Source organism: Pogoniulus pusillus, chromosome 4 (assembly GCF_015220805.1).
Source record: "Pogoniulus pusillus isolate bPogPus1 chromosome 4, bPogPus1.pri, whole genome shotgun sequence".
In the NCBI taxonomy this organism is placed as follows: domain Eukaryota; kingdom Metazoa; phylum Chordata; class Aves; order Piciformes; family Lybiidae; genus Pogoniulus; species Pogoniulus pusillus.
In genome coordinates this window covers 19,769,056-19,785,032 of record NC_087267.1, presented here as the reverse complement: position 1 = coordinate 19,785,032, position 15,977 = coordinate 19,769,056, and the positions used below count along the sequence as shown (strand labels likewise).

The following is a 15,977-nucleotide window of genomic DNA, read 5'->3' as shown; positions in this document are numbered from 1 at the left end:
AGACGCCAAATAAATTGTCTTGGGTTCAAATGCAAGTTCCCAGAGACTCTTATAAATTTGGTAGACCCAATGACAATTTATAGGATTTATAGAGTTTATAGAGTGCCCTCCCCTCCTCCCCCTCCTTTCCCCAAAAGACAGGGAGAGAGATAAGAGGTAGGGACACCCCCAATAAATCAATCTCGACTCGATTTGGAAGTTAAAAAGGAAAAGTTTAACAATAACTTAGAAAAAGGGATTGGAGGTAGGGGAGTTTACAAAGGATAAGGAAGGGAAAAACAGCAAAATACAAAACAGGGATGGATACAACCCGAGTAGTGTGATGGTGTCTCTGCCTCGTGGCTGGTATGCAGTATCAGTGTGTGTGTGCGGTCATGAACGCAGGTAGGGAGAAAGAGGGCGAAAAGAGAAAGAGACAGGAGAACTCCTGTCTTTTATACCACAGGAAGTGGGGGGAGTGGGCTAACCATCACCTGGAGTGTGGCCCACCCCTGAGGAGGGGCCAAGACCCCTAGGGTCAGGTTCAGGGTCACTCCCCCAGGAGTGTTAACCCTATACAAGCAATGAAAAAGAAGAAAAAAAAGAAAGAAGAAAAGAAAAAAGAAAAAGAAAATAAAAGGAAAACAAAAGAAAAAAGAAAATAAAAAGAAATTTTTTTAAAAGGAAAATAAAGAAAATAAAAGGTAAAAAGAAAATTAAGAAAAAAAGAAAATTAAAAAAAGGGAAAAAAAGAAAGAAAAATAAAAGAAAAATAAAAGTGAAAGAAAAAAAATTAAAATAAAAGGGAAAAATAAAAGAAAAAGGTGCTGAAGAAAAGCGTGGATGAGGCACTTAGTGCCATGGTCTAGTTGATTGGCTAGGGCTGGGTGCTAGGTTGGCCTGGATGATCTTGGAGGTCTCTTCCAACCTGGTTGATTCTGTGATTCTATGATTTGAGGTAGTTTCACATGTGCAGCTGTTACCTTAAGTACAGAGAGAAACCATTTAATTTCGTACTGAACTTCACACTAATTAACTGAGAAGCTGCTCTGCTTTTACATCCATGGAATGAAAAGCAAAGCTTGAAATGTCTCTAAAAGTAGTGGTTCAAGTACCAGGTGTTGAGGCTTCCAGTCCAAAATCTGCATTAGGACTTGTGATGGTTTGGGTGTTCCCCACCCCCTACACTTTGGAAATCACCCAGACTAGACTCAGCCATCTCTGGAAATTGAATGAAGCTTATATTTACAGCTTAGCTCAATAGACAAGCAGATATTTACAGTATATACAGTTATAGACAGAAATAGACAAGGTAAAAGGTAATACAGAAACACAACAGCCCTCCCAGAAACCTGAGTCCCCAGGAGGGGCTCCCAACCGCCCTTCCACCTTCCCCCTACCCCTCTCAACCTTACCCCAGTCCCAAGGAAGAATGGGGGTTCAGCCAGGGGGGTTAGGAAGCAAAGTGGATTAGTCAGAGAGATGGCAGAGAGGCTAGAGAGAGAAAAAAAATGCAGCTCTGAGCTCCCCAGCAGAAGAAGTAGTGCCTTATCTATGTTTGGGTCTTGTTCTTATACCTCTCAGCAAGCCTATGAGTGAAATAGACATCACCATTGTTTTTCTCTTTCACAGCCTGTGATCTAATCCTTCTCACCAAAACATTCTAGCTAGCTTCAAACTAGCACAGGACTGCTTTAATGTTTCAACTTCATGTATTACAGGCATTTGCATTCTGGTTCTACCTAGGTATCTCAGAGCTACAGAACCATACATGGACCAGAAGAGGGTGTAGACCTTTGAAGAGTATAACCCAAAAAGAGAACATAAACACAAAGAAACCTGAACAGACAATCATTAGCCCACCTGTATGGAAAATGGTAGTAGGATTTCTCTGTTCTCTTGACAGCTCTTTCTCCCCATTACACTGCTGTCTGTAGACCTGAAGCCCTTCTTTTAAGAACTGGTGTTAGGCAATACAAAGCCTGGTACTAGTTCTACCGTGCATCCAAAGGAAGGTTTATAGCGCCCTGAGCCCTTCCAGAGACAGTGGTGGGCATGAAGCAGATCACAAGCCAAGGCTCTACTGTGCTTAAAAAATGTGGGCTGAGTGCCAGAGCTGGAGTTGCTGAGAGGAAGCAGTAACAGGAGAGAGAAGGAAAGTGAGAAGGCAGTGACAGGAGTCTAGAGGATAAATGAAAAGAGCTTAAAATGGAGTTCAGTAGGCAACTAGAATGAAGGTCAACTTCCAAATCCTTGGAAGCTGTTGAAAAAGGTAATTGTCCTGTCAGCCACCAGGCTGCTCATAGTACTTGTGGTGGCAGAGGTTGTAGTCATAGAATCATAGAATCATAGAATCAAGCAGGTTGGAAGAGACCTCCAAGATCATCCAGTCCAACCTAGCACCCAGCGCTATCCAGTCAACTAGACCATGGCACTAAGTGCCTCAGCCAGGCTTTGCTTGAACACCTCCAGGGATGGTGCCTCCACCACCTCCCTGGGCAGCCCATTCCAATGGGAAATCACTCTCTCTGTGAAGAACTTCCTCCTAACATCCAGCCTAGTCCTGTTGTTGTGAAGTCTTATCCTGATAAGCTGTGGGCTGGGTTCCAGTGCCTGTCACTGAAGCAGCAGGGACCCTCTGGAGCTCTCAATTATTGTGCCAACAGTCCAGTAACAACTTGCAGTTCTCAGCTGTGTGTGAGTGCATTAGAATGTGGTACAGGCTTCATCCAGTAACACCTTGGCAGTTCTCAGCTGTGTGTGAGTGCATTAGAATGTGGTACAGGCTTCATCCAGTAACAACTTGCAGTTCTCAGCTGTGTGTGAGTGCATTAGAATGTGGTACAGGCTTCATCCAGTAACAACTTGCAGTTCTCAGCTGTGTGTGAGTGCATTAGAATGTGGTACAGGCTTCATCCAGTAACAACTTGCAGTTCTCAGCTGTGTGTGAGTGCATTAGAATGTGGTACAGGCTTCATCCAGTAACAACTTGCAGTTCTCAGCTGTGTGTGAGTGCATTAGAATGTGGTACAGGCTTCATCCAGTAACAACTTGCAGTCCTCAGCTGTGTGTGAGTGCATTAGAATGTGGTACAGGCTTCATCCAGTAACAACTTGCAGTCCTCAGCTGTGTGTGAGTGCATTAGAATGTGGTACAGGCTTCATCCAGTAACAACTTGCAGTTCTCAGCTGTGTGTGAGTGCATTAGAACGTGGTAGAACCTTCATCCAGGAACAACTTGCAGTTCTCAGCTGTGTGTGAGTGCATTAGAACATGGTAGAACCTTCATCCAGTAACAACTTGCGGTTCTCAGCTGTGTGTGAGTGCATTAGAACATGGTAGAACCTTCATCCAGTAACAACTTGCAGTTCTCAGCTGTGTGTGAGTTCATCAGAACATGGTACAGCCTTCATCCTATGGGCAGGTGTTACAGAAAGTCCATGAGCAAAGCCTGTATGTAGGAGTAATTTCCGATTCCCATCACTTAGCAGTTCTTGATTAGCCTTCTTGTCTTCCCTCTTCAGGGTTTTCATGAAGCTTAACACGTAACCTAAATCCCTCTTAAGACTCTTAATTGTGCAGATGGCTTTGCATGTCCAAGTTTTATGCCATTTGATTAGAGAAGAATTTCTCAAACAAGCATTCCTCCCCAGAATCTTCTGCTTGCCTTAGCAAGGCAGCTTGCAAGCAAGTCTGTCTGTCTGTCTTTTTAAACAGTCATTTTTATGTCTGTAGAAACATGTTTGAAACAGCAGGGTTAGTTAGAGCTTTTCAGAGAGGCTATTACAGAAATAACCCACATCAAAGCTCCTCAGAGGTGAGCATCTCAACCTTTGAAAAGATGTATCAGGAACAGTATGGCCAATAGGAAGAGGGAGCTAATTGCTGCCTACAACTACCTGAAGGGAGGCTGTAGCCAGGTGGGGGTTGGTCTCTTCTGCCAGGCAACCAGCAATAGAACAAGGGGACACAGTCTCAAGTTGTGCAATCTGGGGAGGTCTAGGGTGGATGTTAGGAGGAAGTTGTTGTCAGAGAGAGTGATTGGGATTGGAATGGGCTGCCCAGGGAGGTGGTGGAGTCACTGTCCCTGGAGGTGTTCAAGAAAAGCCTGGCTGAGGCACTTAGTGCCATGGTCTGGTTGATTGGACAGGGCTGGGTGCTAGGCTGGACTGGATGATCTTGGAGGTCTCTTCCAACCTGGTTGATTCTATGATTGTGATGATATCTTCAGTGATGAAGAATGCAGGAGAGTAATTCAGCATTGCTTTTGAAGCTTTTCAAGAGGTGCCTCCTCTGTATGTGACTTTAGTTGCTGCACGACTTTCTGAAGTGATGAGGAAAAGTTTATCTGCTTTGTTTAAAATGGTATTTTTAGTAAAATGAAGTCCAGCTGTTAGCCTGGGAAGTAATTTAATTTGGTTCCTAAATTTTGCCCCACATTATGCCTGATTAGAAGAATCTTGTTACACTGACAAAATCATAGAATCACAGAATCAGTCAGGGTTGGAAGGGACCACAAGGATCATCCAGTTCCAACCCCCTGCCATTGGCAGAGACACCCTACTCTAGAGCAGGCTGCCCACAGCCCCATCCAGCCTGGCCTTAAACACCTCCAGCCATGGGGCCTCAAGTACCTCCCTGGGCAACCCATGCCAGGCTCACACCACTCTCATGCTCAACAACTTCCTCCTCACTTCCACTCTGACTCTCCCCACCTCCAGCTTTGCTCCATTCCCCCCATTTCTGGCACTCCCTGAGAGCCTGAAGAGTCTTTCCCCAGCTTTTTTTGCAGACCCCCTTTAAGACACTGAAAGGCCACAAGAAGGTCACCTGAGAGTCTCCTCTTCTCCAGATTGAACAGCCCCAACTCTTTCAGCAATTAGCCTATCAGTCTTCAGGGAATTACCCAAACCAACCCCAAACCCTTAGCAAGCAAACAAATATATTCTGCTTGTAAGTCTTTAAGACTAAACAGTGGACTTAATTCCTACAATTTGAAAGTGATTTAGCATCCCTTTCTTCTCTTTTAACTAGAGAAGAGCACATTTAGATTGGACATTTAGATTCTCTTATCTACAGATATCTCAGTGGTGTGATGGTTTGAGTGTTCCCTGCCCCCACCCCTCCCCACTTTGGAAAATCACCCAGACTAGACTCAGCAGCTCTGGAAATTGAATGAAGCTTTGTATTTACAGCTTAGCATAATATGCAAGTAGATATTTACAATATAGGCAGAAATATACAAGTTAAAAAGGTAATACAGAAACACAACAGCCCTCCCAGAAACCTGAGTCCCCAGGAGGGGCTCCTAACCTCCCTTCCACCTTCTCCCACCCCTTTACCTTACCCCAGACTTTGCCTTATGCTTCAAGGTAGTTTGGAGAGTTGGCCAGGGGGGTTAGGAAACAAATGGATTAGTCAGACAGATATCAGGTTAGGTTAGAGAGAGAAGTTCGTCCTAAAGCCTAGAGACTCCCTTATCTATATTTGTTCTTGTTCTGATACATCTCAGCAAGCCTATGAGTGCAGTAGACATCACCATTGTTTCACAGCATATCATCTAATTCTCCTCACCAAAATATTCTAGCTAGCTTCAAACTAGCACAAGTAGAGAAAAGCAAATTTAGATTGGAAATTAGGAACAAGAAGATAGTGGAACAGGTTGCCCAGGGGGAGGTAGTTGGGGTCCCATCCCTGGAGTTATTTGAGGTCAGGCTTGACAAGGCTCTGAGCAGCCTGATCTAGTTGAGGATGTCTCTGAAAACTGCAGAGGGGTTTGGAGTAGATGACCTTTGGAGGTCCCTTCCAACCCAAACCATTCTATGATTCTTTTTCTCCTCATCAAATCACTGAGATAAGAAGAAATCACTGGATCACAGGATATTAGGGGTTGGAAGGGACACAAGGAGATCATGGAGTCCAAGCCCCCTGCCAGAGCAGGGCAATACTAACACAAATCAGGGTCTTATAAAATCACTGTGATAAGAAGAAATCACAGACACAGGATCACAGGCTCACAGGATACTAGGGGTTGGAAGGGACCCAAGGAGATCATAGAGTCCAACCCCCCTGCCAGAGCAGGACAATCCTATCCAACACAGCTCAGAGCCTTATCAAATCACTAAGAATAAATGGGTAAACCAAAGCATATGAGTTCTAATCCTTTTTTCTGCATAGTTCTGTAACATATTTTTAAATCTTTCTCTTTCTTTTTTTCCCCCCCCACAGATACTTTCAGTAGAACAAACACTGAGAAGCAGAAGTCCTTACTCTTGATTCTGAGGTGTCAAAGGCTCATCGGGCAGCATCGTCAGTCTGTTTCCTCTGCATTCTTGGCCAGAGGGGGAGCTTTCTTCAGGGCCTGTCCATCTCTGCACTTGACTTGTTACTGTTTTTCTCATACTACAAATGCCTAAGAACAGCAAAGTAGTGAAAAGAGAACTAGATGATGATGTCATTGAGTCGGTTAAGGACCTCCTTTCTAATGAAGACTCTGCAGATGATGCCTTTAAGAAGAGCGAGCTGATGGTTGATGATCAGGAAGAAAAAGACACAGATGTTGAGGAAGGCTCTGATGTGGAAGATGAAAGACCTGCTTGGAACAGCAAACTCCAGTATATTCTGGCACAAGTTGGATTTTCTGTGGGCTTGGGGAATGTGTGGCGGTTCCCATACCTCTGTCAGAAAAATGGTGGAGGTAAGTCTTGGTTTAACTGGTTGACTGGTTAACTAAATGATCAGGCTAACCTTTGAGATCTCAAAGTTGTCAGAGACAGCCACAGGGGGTCAGGGTTTTCTTTTAATACCTGCCAGAGCCTCTGAGGAAAAACACATCTGTTCAAGTAGCAATGCTTACAAGAGTGCACATTTGAGGGGATAAAGTTCTTGATGTGACCCTTTTACAGCCAATGGTTTAATTTCGCTTATTAGAATATTCCAATGAGCCTTAAACCACAACAAACTCTGACTAGTGGATGAGCAAAACACATTTATGAAGAGGTAGAGCTACCTGGGATGTGGCTATTATTGTGTTAGTGCTCTTTGCAGTACTCAGACAATCACAGAATCAGTCAGGGTTGGAAGGGACCACAAGGATCAGCCAGTTCCAAGCCCCCTGCCATGCCCAGGGACACCCTACCCTAGAGCAGGCTGCACACAGCCTCAGCCAGCCTGGCCTTAAACACCTCCAGCCATGGGGCCTCAACCACCTCCCTGGGCAACCCATGCCAGGCTCTCACCACTCATGCTCAAAAAGTTCCTCCTCATGTCCACTCTGAATCTCCCCACCTCCAGCTTTGCTCCATTCCCCCTAGACCTGTCACTCCCTGAAGAACCTGAAGAGTCTTTCCCCAGCTTTTTTGTAGACCCCCTTTAAGACACTGAAAGGCCACAAGAAGGTCACCTGGGAGCCTCCTCTTCCCCAGACTGAACAGCCCCAACTCTTTCAGTCTGTCCTCATGGCAGAACTGCTCCAACCCTCTGAGCATCCTCCTGGCCCTTCTCTGGACATGCTCCAACATCTCCACATCCCTCTTGTAATAGTGGCTCCAGAACTGGATGCAGTACTCCAGGTGGGGTCTCAGCAGAGCAGAGTAGAGGGGGAGAATCACCTCCCTGGCCCTGCTGGCCACACTTCTGCTGCTGCAGCCCAGGCTCTGCTTGGCCCTCCAGGCAGCAATAAATCTATACATTGAATCTGGGTCCACTTAAAAGCCAAACTACACTTTTAAATACCAAAGCAGTTATCAGTTTTTATTGTTTAGCGGCACCAAGCTTCACACCCTAACTTTTTCAGTTGCTTTTAGCTCCCAGGCAATTTGTCTGTAATTTACTTTCTGGAAGAAGAACAAAACAATGGTGGAGCAAAAAGGATTTTTTTTTCTTATTTTCCTTTTTTTTCTGTTACTGATAACAATTGAAGTTATTAGATTAAGGGACTTCATCTTGTTTGTGCTGTTATATAGTTAACTATTTGTCCTCAATAACAAATTACTTTTCTCATAGAACAGTAACATCAAGCTGCTTGTTAGCTTTCCTTTTCATAGAATCATAGAATCAAGCAGGTTGGAAGAGACCTCCAACATCAGCTAGGCCAACCTAGCACCCAGCTCTATCCAGTCAACTAGACCACAACACTAAGTGCCTCATCCACCTGAACACCTCCAGGGATGGTGACTCTACCACCTCCCTGGGCAGCCCATTCCAATGCCAATTACTCTCTCTGTGATTAACTTCTCCTAATATCCAGCCTAGACCTCCCCTGGCACAATTTGAGACTGTGTCCCCTTTTTCTGTTGCTGGTTGCCTGGCAGAAGAGACCAACCCCACCTGGCTACAGCCTCCCTTCAGGTAGTTGTAGAGAGCAATGAGGTCTGCCCTGAGCCTCCTCTTCTCCAGGCTGCACACCCCCAGCTCCCTCAGCCTCTCCTCACAGGGCTGTGCTCCAGGCCCCTCACCAGCTTCATTGCCCTTCTCTGGACACGTTCCAGTATCTCAACATCTCTCTTGAATTGAGGAGCCCAGAACTGGACACAGCACTCAACTTGTGGCCTGAGCAGTGCTGAGTACAGGGGCAGAATAACCTCCCTTGTCCTACTGGCCACACTGTTCCTGATGCAGGCCAGGATGCCATTGGCTGTCTTGGCTACCTGGGCACACTGCTGGCTCATCTTCAGCTACTCACTACCAGTACCCCCAGGTCCCTCTCTGCCTCGCTGCTCTCCAGCCACTCTGTCCCCAGCCTGTAGTGCTGCTTGGGGTTGTTGTGGCCAAAGTGTAGAACCCTGCACTTGGCCTTCTTCAATCTCATCCCATTGGCCTCTGCCCACCCATCCAGCCTGGCAAGGTCCCTCTGCAGGGCTCTCCTACCTTCCAACAGATCCACACCTGCTCCTAGCTTGGTGTCATCTGCAAACAGACTGATGCTGGACTCAATCCCCTGGTCCACATCATCAATAAAGATATTGAACATGACTGGGCCCAGCCCTGATCCTTGGGGCACACCACTAGTGACTGACTGTCAACTGGATGGTCTTGAATGTAGTATGAAATAGAAGGCTGAAGACCTTCCTTCCTTGGTAAAAGGTCTGCTTTATCCTGTGCTGTACTGTACCCTACATGAATGCACATCCTGTCATATCTAATTACTTAGTTGGAATCAAAACACAACTTCTGTCACTTCTAGTGATAGAAAAAGAGAATCTGTATTACAAAATAGAAAATAAAGGTCAATGGTCTAGTGATGAAGGATGCTGGGATGGAAGTTGGACCAGATGATCCTGGTTTAGGTTGGATGTTGGGAGGAAGTTCTTTCCTGAGCAGATGGGCAGGCACTGCAACAGGCTGCCCAGGGAGGTGGTGGAGTCACCATCCCTGAAGGTGTTTAAAAGGAGAGTGGATGTGGTGCTTGGGGCTATGGTCTAGTGATGAAGGATGCTGAGATGAAGGTTGGCTTGGCTGATCCTGGTGGTCCTTTCCAACCATAGCAATTCCTAGTGCTTAGATGTTGTGCTGAGGGATTTGGTTTAGTCAAGGACTTGTCAGTGTGAGACTGATGATTGGACTCGATGAGCTTGAAGAGCTTTTCCAGTCTAAGCAATTCTGTGATTCTGTGTTTGTTTTTTTCCCCCCTGCTGGATTTTCAATGTTGAATGCCAAAACTGATGTAATTGAGGAGTGTAGAAATGAGCCTAGAATGTAATCAGAGTAAAAGTCTGTCATTTATTTGTTTTCTCTCAGACATTTGAAGCATTAAAAACTGAGTTTATACATTCAAGCATTCCATCTCCAGGATAAAATCTGAATTCTTCAATAACCTTCTTACTGTAAAATTTTGCTGGTCACTCTCAATTTAACTTTTTTGTTCTTCCTCTATTCTGGAAAGAAAATCTTTTAAGTGGTTGATTTAATAATTTGCATTATATATATATATATATATATATATATACATATATTTCATCTTTAACAGTGTTAACTAAGAAAATACATTGAAGGTGGTTTCTCATCCTCCCTGTTTTATTCAGTGGCTGACAGTTTCATCTGGACTCCCAGATACAATATAGATGTGATCAGGCATCACTGCTGGTACTTGAAAAGCCTAAATACAGCTGTTAGCTAACAGCTTTTAAAGCAAACTGCTTCATAGTTTAGGTATAGCTCTTAAAACGTTTAGATCCTGTACCACTGCCTCCTTAGTATGCTGGCAAGATGTGGCCCAAAGGATAATCACAGAGTCACAGAACCTCAGAGGCTGGAAGGGACCTCCACAGATCATTGAGTGAAGCCCTTCTGCCAAGGCAGGATCACACAGTGCAGTTTGCACAGGAGTGCATCCAGACAGGTTTTGAAAGTCTTCAGAGGATGAGACTCCACAGCCTCCCTGGGCAGCCCATTCCAGTGCTCTGTCACCCTCATTGTAAAAGAAGTTTCTCCTGAGGTTGAGCTGGAACCTTCAATGTTCCATAGAATCAGCCAGGTTGGAAGAGACCTCCAAGCTCATCCAGTCCAACCTAGCTCCCAGCCCTGTCTAATCAACTAGACCATAGCACTAAGTGCCTCATCCAGGCTTTGCTTGAACACCTTCAGGGATGACTTTTCTGTGTCCTTTGCTCTGCCAGTGAGGAGGTGCACAAGAAACTGGGAGGGAGCACAGCCAGGAGAGCTGATGCAAAGTAGCCATTAGGACACTGTACACAACACATAAACTGAGGAGGAGATGGCAAGGATTGATGTATTACTGTTTATGGACTGGCTGGGCAGTGGACAGCAGGTGATGAGCACTTGAATTGTGCATCAGTTTGTATCCATTGCTCCTTGTCTTACTGCTGCTGACTGCCAAAATGAGATTGGCCCCAGCCACTTCACACCCACCCCTCAGGTATTTATAGACACTGATCAGATCTCTCACTCTTCTCTTCTCCAGACTAAGCAGTCCCAGGGTTCTCACTCTCTCTTCATAGGGGAGATGCTCAAGTCCCCTAATCATCCTCCTGGCTCTCCACTGGACTCCGTCCAGCAGGTCCATGTCTCTCTTGAACTGGGGAGCCCAAACTGGACACAGTATTCCAGGTGTGGTTTCACCAGGGCAGAGTAGAGAGAGAGAAGAACCTCCCTAGCCCTGCTGGCCACACTTTTCCTGATGCACCCCGGGATGCCACTGGCTCTCTTGGCCACAAGGGCACATTGCTGGCCCGTGCAGAACTTGCTCTCCACCAGCACTCCAAGGTCTTTCTCCACAGAGCTGCTTTCCAGCAGGGCAGCCCCCAACCTGTACTGGTGCCTGCTGTTATTCCTCCCCAGGTGCAGGACCCTGCACTTGTCCTTACTGAACTTCCTGAGGTTTGCCTTTGTCCAGCTCTCAGCCTGCTTAGGCCTGGTTGGATGGCAGCACAGCCTGACAGGTATCAGCCACCCCCCCCCAGCTTGGCATCATCAACAAACTTGCTGAGGGTGCACTCAGTGTCCTCACCCAGGTCGTTGATAAAGATACTGAAGAAGAGTGGAGCCAGCACTGATCCCTGTCTGTTCCAGAAGTTTGTTTTGTGTACTTGTGTCTCTTTTGAAAAGTCTGTGTTTAATGTAGCATTCCTGATTTTGCAAGCCCATTGGATTTTCATAGAACCATAGAATCAACCAGGTTGGAAGAGACCTCCAGGATCATCCAGTCCAACCTAGCACCCAGCCCTGTCCAGTCAACTAGACCATGGCACTAAGTGCCTCAGCCAGGCTTTGCTTGAACACTGTGCTAGTTTGAGGGTAGCTGGAATGTTTTGGTGAGGAGAACTAGATTAGAGGCTGTGAAAGGAAAACAAGGATGATGTCTGCCTCGCTCATAGGCTTGCTGAGATGTATGAAAATAAGAATCCAAACATAGATAAGGCACAGCTTCTCCTGCTGAGGAGCTCCAAGCTGCATCTCTCTCTCTAACCTCACCCTCTGTTTCTCTGACTAATCCACTTTGCTTCCTAACCCCCTGGCTGAACCTCCATTCTTCCTTGGGACTGGGGTAAGGTTGAGAGGGATAGGGGGAAGGTGGAAGGGTGGTTGAGAGCCCCTCCTGAGGACTCAGGCTTCTGGGAGGGCTGTTGTGTTTCTGCATTACCTTTTACCTTGTCTATTTCTGTCTATAACTGTATATACTGTAAATATCTGCTTGTCTATTGAGCTAAGCTGTAAATATAAGCTTCATTCAATTTCCAGAGCTGGCTGAGTCTAGTCTGGGTGATTTCCAAAGTGGAAGAGGGGGGGGGGTGGGTATACACCCAAGCCATCACAGACAAGATGAGGAGGAATGGGTTGAAACTGGCAGAGGGGAGAGTCAAACTAGAAGTTAGGAGGAAGTTCTTTCCAGTGAGGGTGGTGAGACATTGGCACAGGTTGCCCAGGGAGGTTGTGGCTGCTTCCTCCCTGCAGGTATTTTAGACCAGATTGGGTGAGGCCTTGAGCAATCTGTTCTAGTGGGAGGTGTCCCTGCCTATGGCGAGGGGTTGGAGCTGGATGATCTTTGAGGTCACTTCCAACCTAAACCATTCTATGACCCCTTCCCCATTTTGGCTAAGGTTGTTATATTTCTCTAGTAGTTTATCTCTCCTTATACTGCTATATTTAAACTATAAGAGATACAACTTCATTTTTCCCTGACTTCCCCCCAACAAATTCATGTTGTAGTGAGTTTATTCTACTGGGGGTGGGATTGTGGTGGTTTGGGCATTCCCCACGCCCCCACACTTTGTACAGTCACCCAGACTAGACTCAGCTGGCTCTGGAAATTGAGTGAAGCTTTGTATTTGCAGCTCAGCACAATATACAAGCAGATATTTACAGTATATACAGTTATAGACAGAAATATACAAGGTAAAAGGTAATACAGAAACACAACAGCCCTCCCAGAAACCTGAGTCCCCAGGAGGGGCTCCCAACCTCCCTTCCACCTTCTCCCACCCCTCTCAACCTTACCCCAGATGTTGCCTTGTGCCCAAGGAAGATTGGAGGGTAGGCCAGGGGAGTTAGGAAGCAAGTGGGTTAATCAGAGAGATGGCAGGTTAGGTTAGAGAGAAAAAAATGCAGCCCAAAGCCCAAACAGAGAGCAACTGCCTTAGCTATGTTTGTGTTCTTGTTCTTATACCTCTCAGCAAGCCTATGAGTGAAGTAGATATCACTATTGTTTCCCTTTCACAGCCTGTGATCTGTTTATTCTCACCAAAACATTCTTGCTAGCTTCACACTAGAACGGGGATCCATCCTTTAGCTGTAAGTGAAAGAAAGCATCTGCAGCAACTGATTGTAGATCTGTACAACAAATTCCAGAGGGGCAACCAGAGCCTGGGCTGCAGCAGGAGAAGTGTGGCCAGCAGGGTGAGGGGGGTGATTCTCCCCCTCTACTCCTCTCTACTGGAGTACTGCATCCAGTTCTGGAGCCACCATGACAAGAGGGATGTGGAGATGCTGGAGTGTGTCCAGAAAAGGGCCAGGAGGATGCTCAGAGGGCTGCAGCAGCTCTGCTGTGAGGACAGACTGAAAGAGTTGGGGCTGTTCAGTCTGGAGAAGAGGAGGCTCCCAGGAGACCTTCTTGTGGCCTTCCAGGATCTGAAGGGGGCTTCCAAAAAAGCTGGGGAGAGACTTTTCAGGCTCTGAGGGAGTGCCAGGACTAGGGGGAATGGAGCAAAGCTACAGGTGGGGAGATTCAGAGTGGATGTGAGGAGGAAATATTTCAGCCCTGACTGATTCTATGATTGGCTTCGTTGTTGAACTTTTCCTCCATAATTTATAACTGTGCCTAGAATTCAGCATTATTTTGTAAGTTCTGATCTAGAGCTTATTAGCAGACTCAAAATTCAGTTGTACTTCAGTGGGCTGTAAATGTATGTGTAGTTTTCAAATACAGTTTTTCACTGGTTGAAGGGATTGTTGTTTTTTAAGCACAGTCTTGAAACAGGCACACTTGAGAAGACTTACCAGTAGGATAGACTGCAAACCTACAGATAAACCATAAACTGTTTTAGAAAGGTTTTCCCAATAAAAGTTTGTATTAGGTCATGGTAAACCATTTCACTTGCAGGACATTAGTAGACCTTGGCAGGCTGGATGGGTGGGCAGAGGCCAGTGGGGTGAGATTGAACAAGGCCAAGTGCAGGGTTCTACACTTTGGCCACAACAACCCCAAGCAGCACTACAGGCTGGGGACAGAGTGGCTGGAGACCAGCCAGGCAGAAAGGGACCTGGGGGTGCTGGTAGAGAGTAGCTGAAGATGAGCCAGCAGAGAGTCAATGGCATCCTGGCCTGGCTCAGGAGCAGTGTGGCCAGTAGGAAAAGGGAGGTTATTCTTCTCCTGTACTCAGCACTGGTCAGGCCACTCCTTGAGTGCTGTGTCCAGTTCTGGGCTTCTCAATTCAAGAGAGATGTTGAGATGCTGGAATGTGTCCAGAGAAGGGTGACAAAGCTGGTGAGGGGCCTGGAGCACAGCCCTGTGAGGAGAGGCTGAGGGAGCTGGGGGTGTGCAGCCTGGAGAAGAGGAGGCTCAGAGGTGACCTCATTGCTGTCTACAACTCCCTGAAGTGAGGCTGTAGCCAGGTGGGGTTGGTCTCTTCTCCCAGGCAAGCAGCAACAGAAGAAGGGGACACAGTCTCAAACTGTGCAATCAGGGGAGGTCTAGGCTGGATGTTAGGAGGAAGTTGTTGTCAGAGAGAGTGATTGGCATTGGAATGGGCTGCCCAGGGAGGTGGTGGAGTCGCCATCCCTGGAGGTGTTCAAGCAAAGCCTGGCTGAGGCACTTAGTGCCATGGTCTAGTTGACTGGGTAGGGCTGGGTGCTAGGTTGGCCTGGATGATGTTGGAGGTCTCTTCCAACCTGGTTGATTCTGTGATTCTCTGATAAAACACCCACATCAGCCCAGTCTTTAAACATGTGTTTAACTTTGCAGCCTTGTGGTTAAGTTTGTGGACTGGGACACTGAAGAGCTGGGTTCAGTTCCTGCTCTAGTGCAGTCATCCAGAGGGACACAGGGTAAGTCACTTAGGCCCCAGTTTTCTTGAGCTGTTTAGGCTTGTGTCTGCTCAGCTGTGCAACACCTCTCTGATTCAGAGCTCGGGTCCCAGCTGCAGCAGTGATATACGATTTAAGGAAGCTCTGCACTGTTGGCTTTCACTTCATTGTATGGTCACATCTTTAAAGACAGTGATGCCAAAGTTTCCCATTTCTCATTTGAATTGTCAGTCTACTAATCTCAACAGAAGAAGTTTTCACCCCTGCTAAACCAATTGTATTTGATGGTATTCTTTGCCCTGCATAGTCTTGACACAGATTATCCCCCTCCTTCTGGAGTGTGGTTGGTACTCTATTTGTGTTTTCCTCTCATTTATTTCCTTCTCTTCATAGTTGTGATGGTTTGGGTATTACCTGCCCCCCCCCACACTTTGGAAAATCACCCAGGCTAGACTCAGCCAAGCTGGAGATTGAGTGAAGCTTTGTATTTACAGATTAGCACAATATACAAGCAGGAATTTGCAATCTACACAGAAATATGCAAGGTAAAAAGTAATACAGAAACACAGCAGCCCTCCCAGAAACCTGAGTCCCCAGGAGGGGCTCAAAACCACCCTTCCAACTTCCTCCCACCCCTTTGCCTTACCCCAGACTTTGCCTTATGCTCAAGGTAGCTTGGAGAGTTGGCTAGGGGGGTTAGCAAGCAGATGGAGTACTCACACAGACAGCAGATTAGGTTAGAGAGAGTGACTCTGTTATTTATGTCTGGGTTCTTGTTCTTATACATTTCAGCAAGCCTATGAGTGAAGCAGACTGTGGTAGTTTGGGTGTTCCCTGCCCCTCCACACTTTGGAAATCACCCAAACTAGGCTCAGCCAGCTCTGGAAATTGAATGAAGCTTATATTTACAGCTTAGCTCAATATACAAGCAGAGATTTACAGTATATACAGTTATGGACAGAAATAGACAAGGTAAAAGGTAATACAGAAACACAGCAGCCCTCCCAGAAACCTGAATCC

At 46.3% G+C, this 15,977-nt stretch overlaps 1 protein-coding gene across 1 annotated transcript in view; it reads left to right on the top strand.

The window, feature by feature from the left end:
• Positions 1 to 15,977, top strand: part of SLC6A15 (solute carrier family 6 member 15) — a 68,742-nt gene that overhangs the window by 16,547 nt on the left and 36,218 nt on the right. Inside the window, exon 2 of the mRNA XM_064142330.1 lies at positions 6,207 to 6,675. Within this exon, the coding sequence (XP_063998400.1) occupies positions 6,387 to 6,675 (289 nt within the window). The 5' untranslated portion in view covers positions 6,207 to 6,386. The remainder of the gene's footprint in view (positions 1 to 6,206; positions 6,676 to 15,977) is intronic.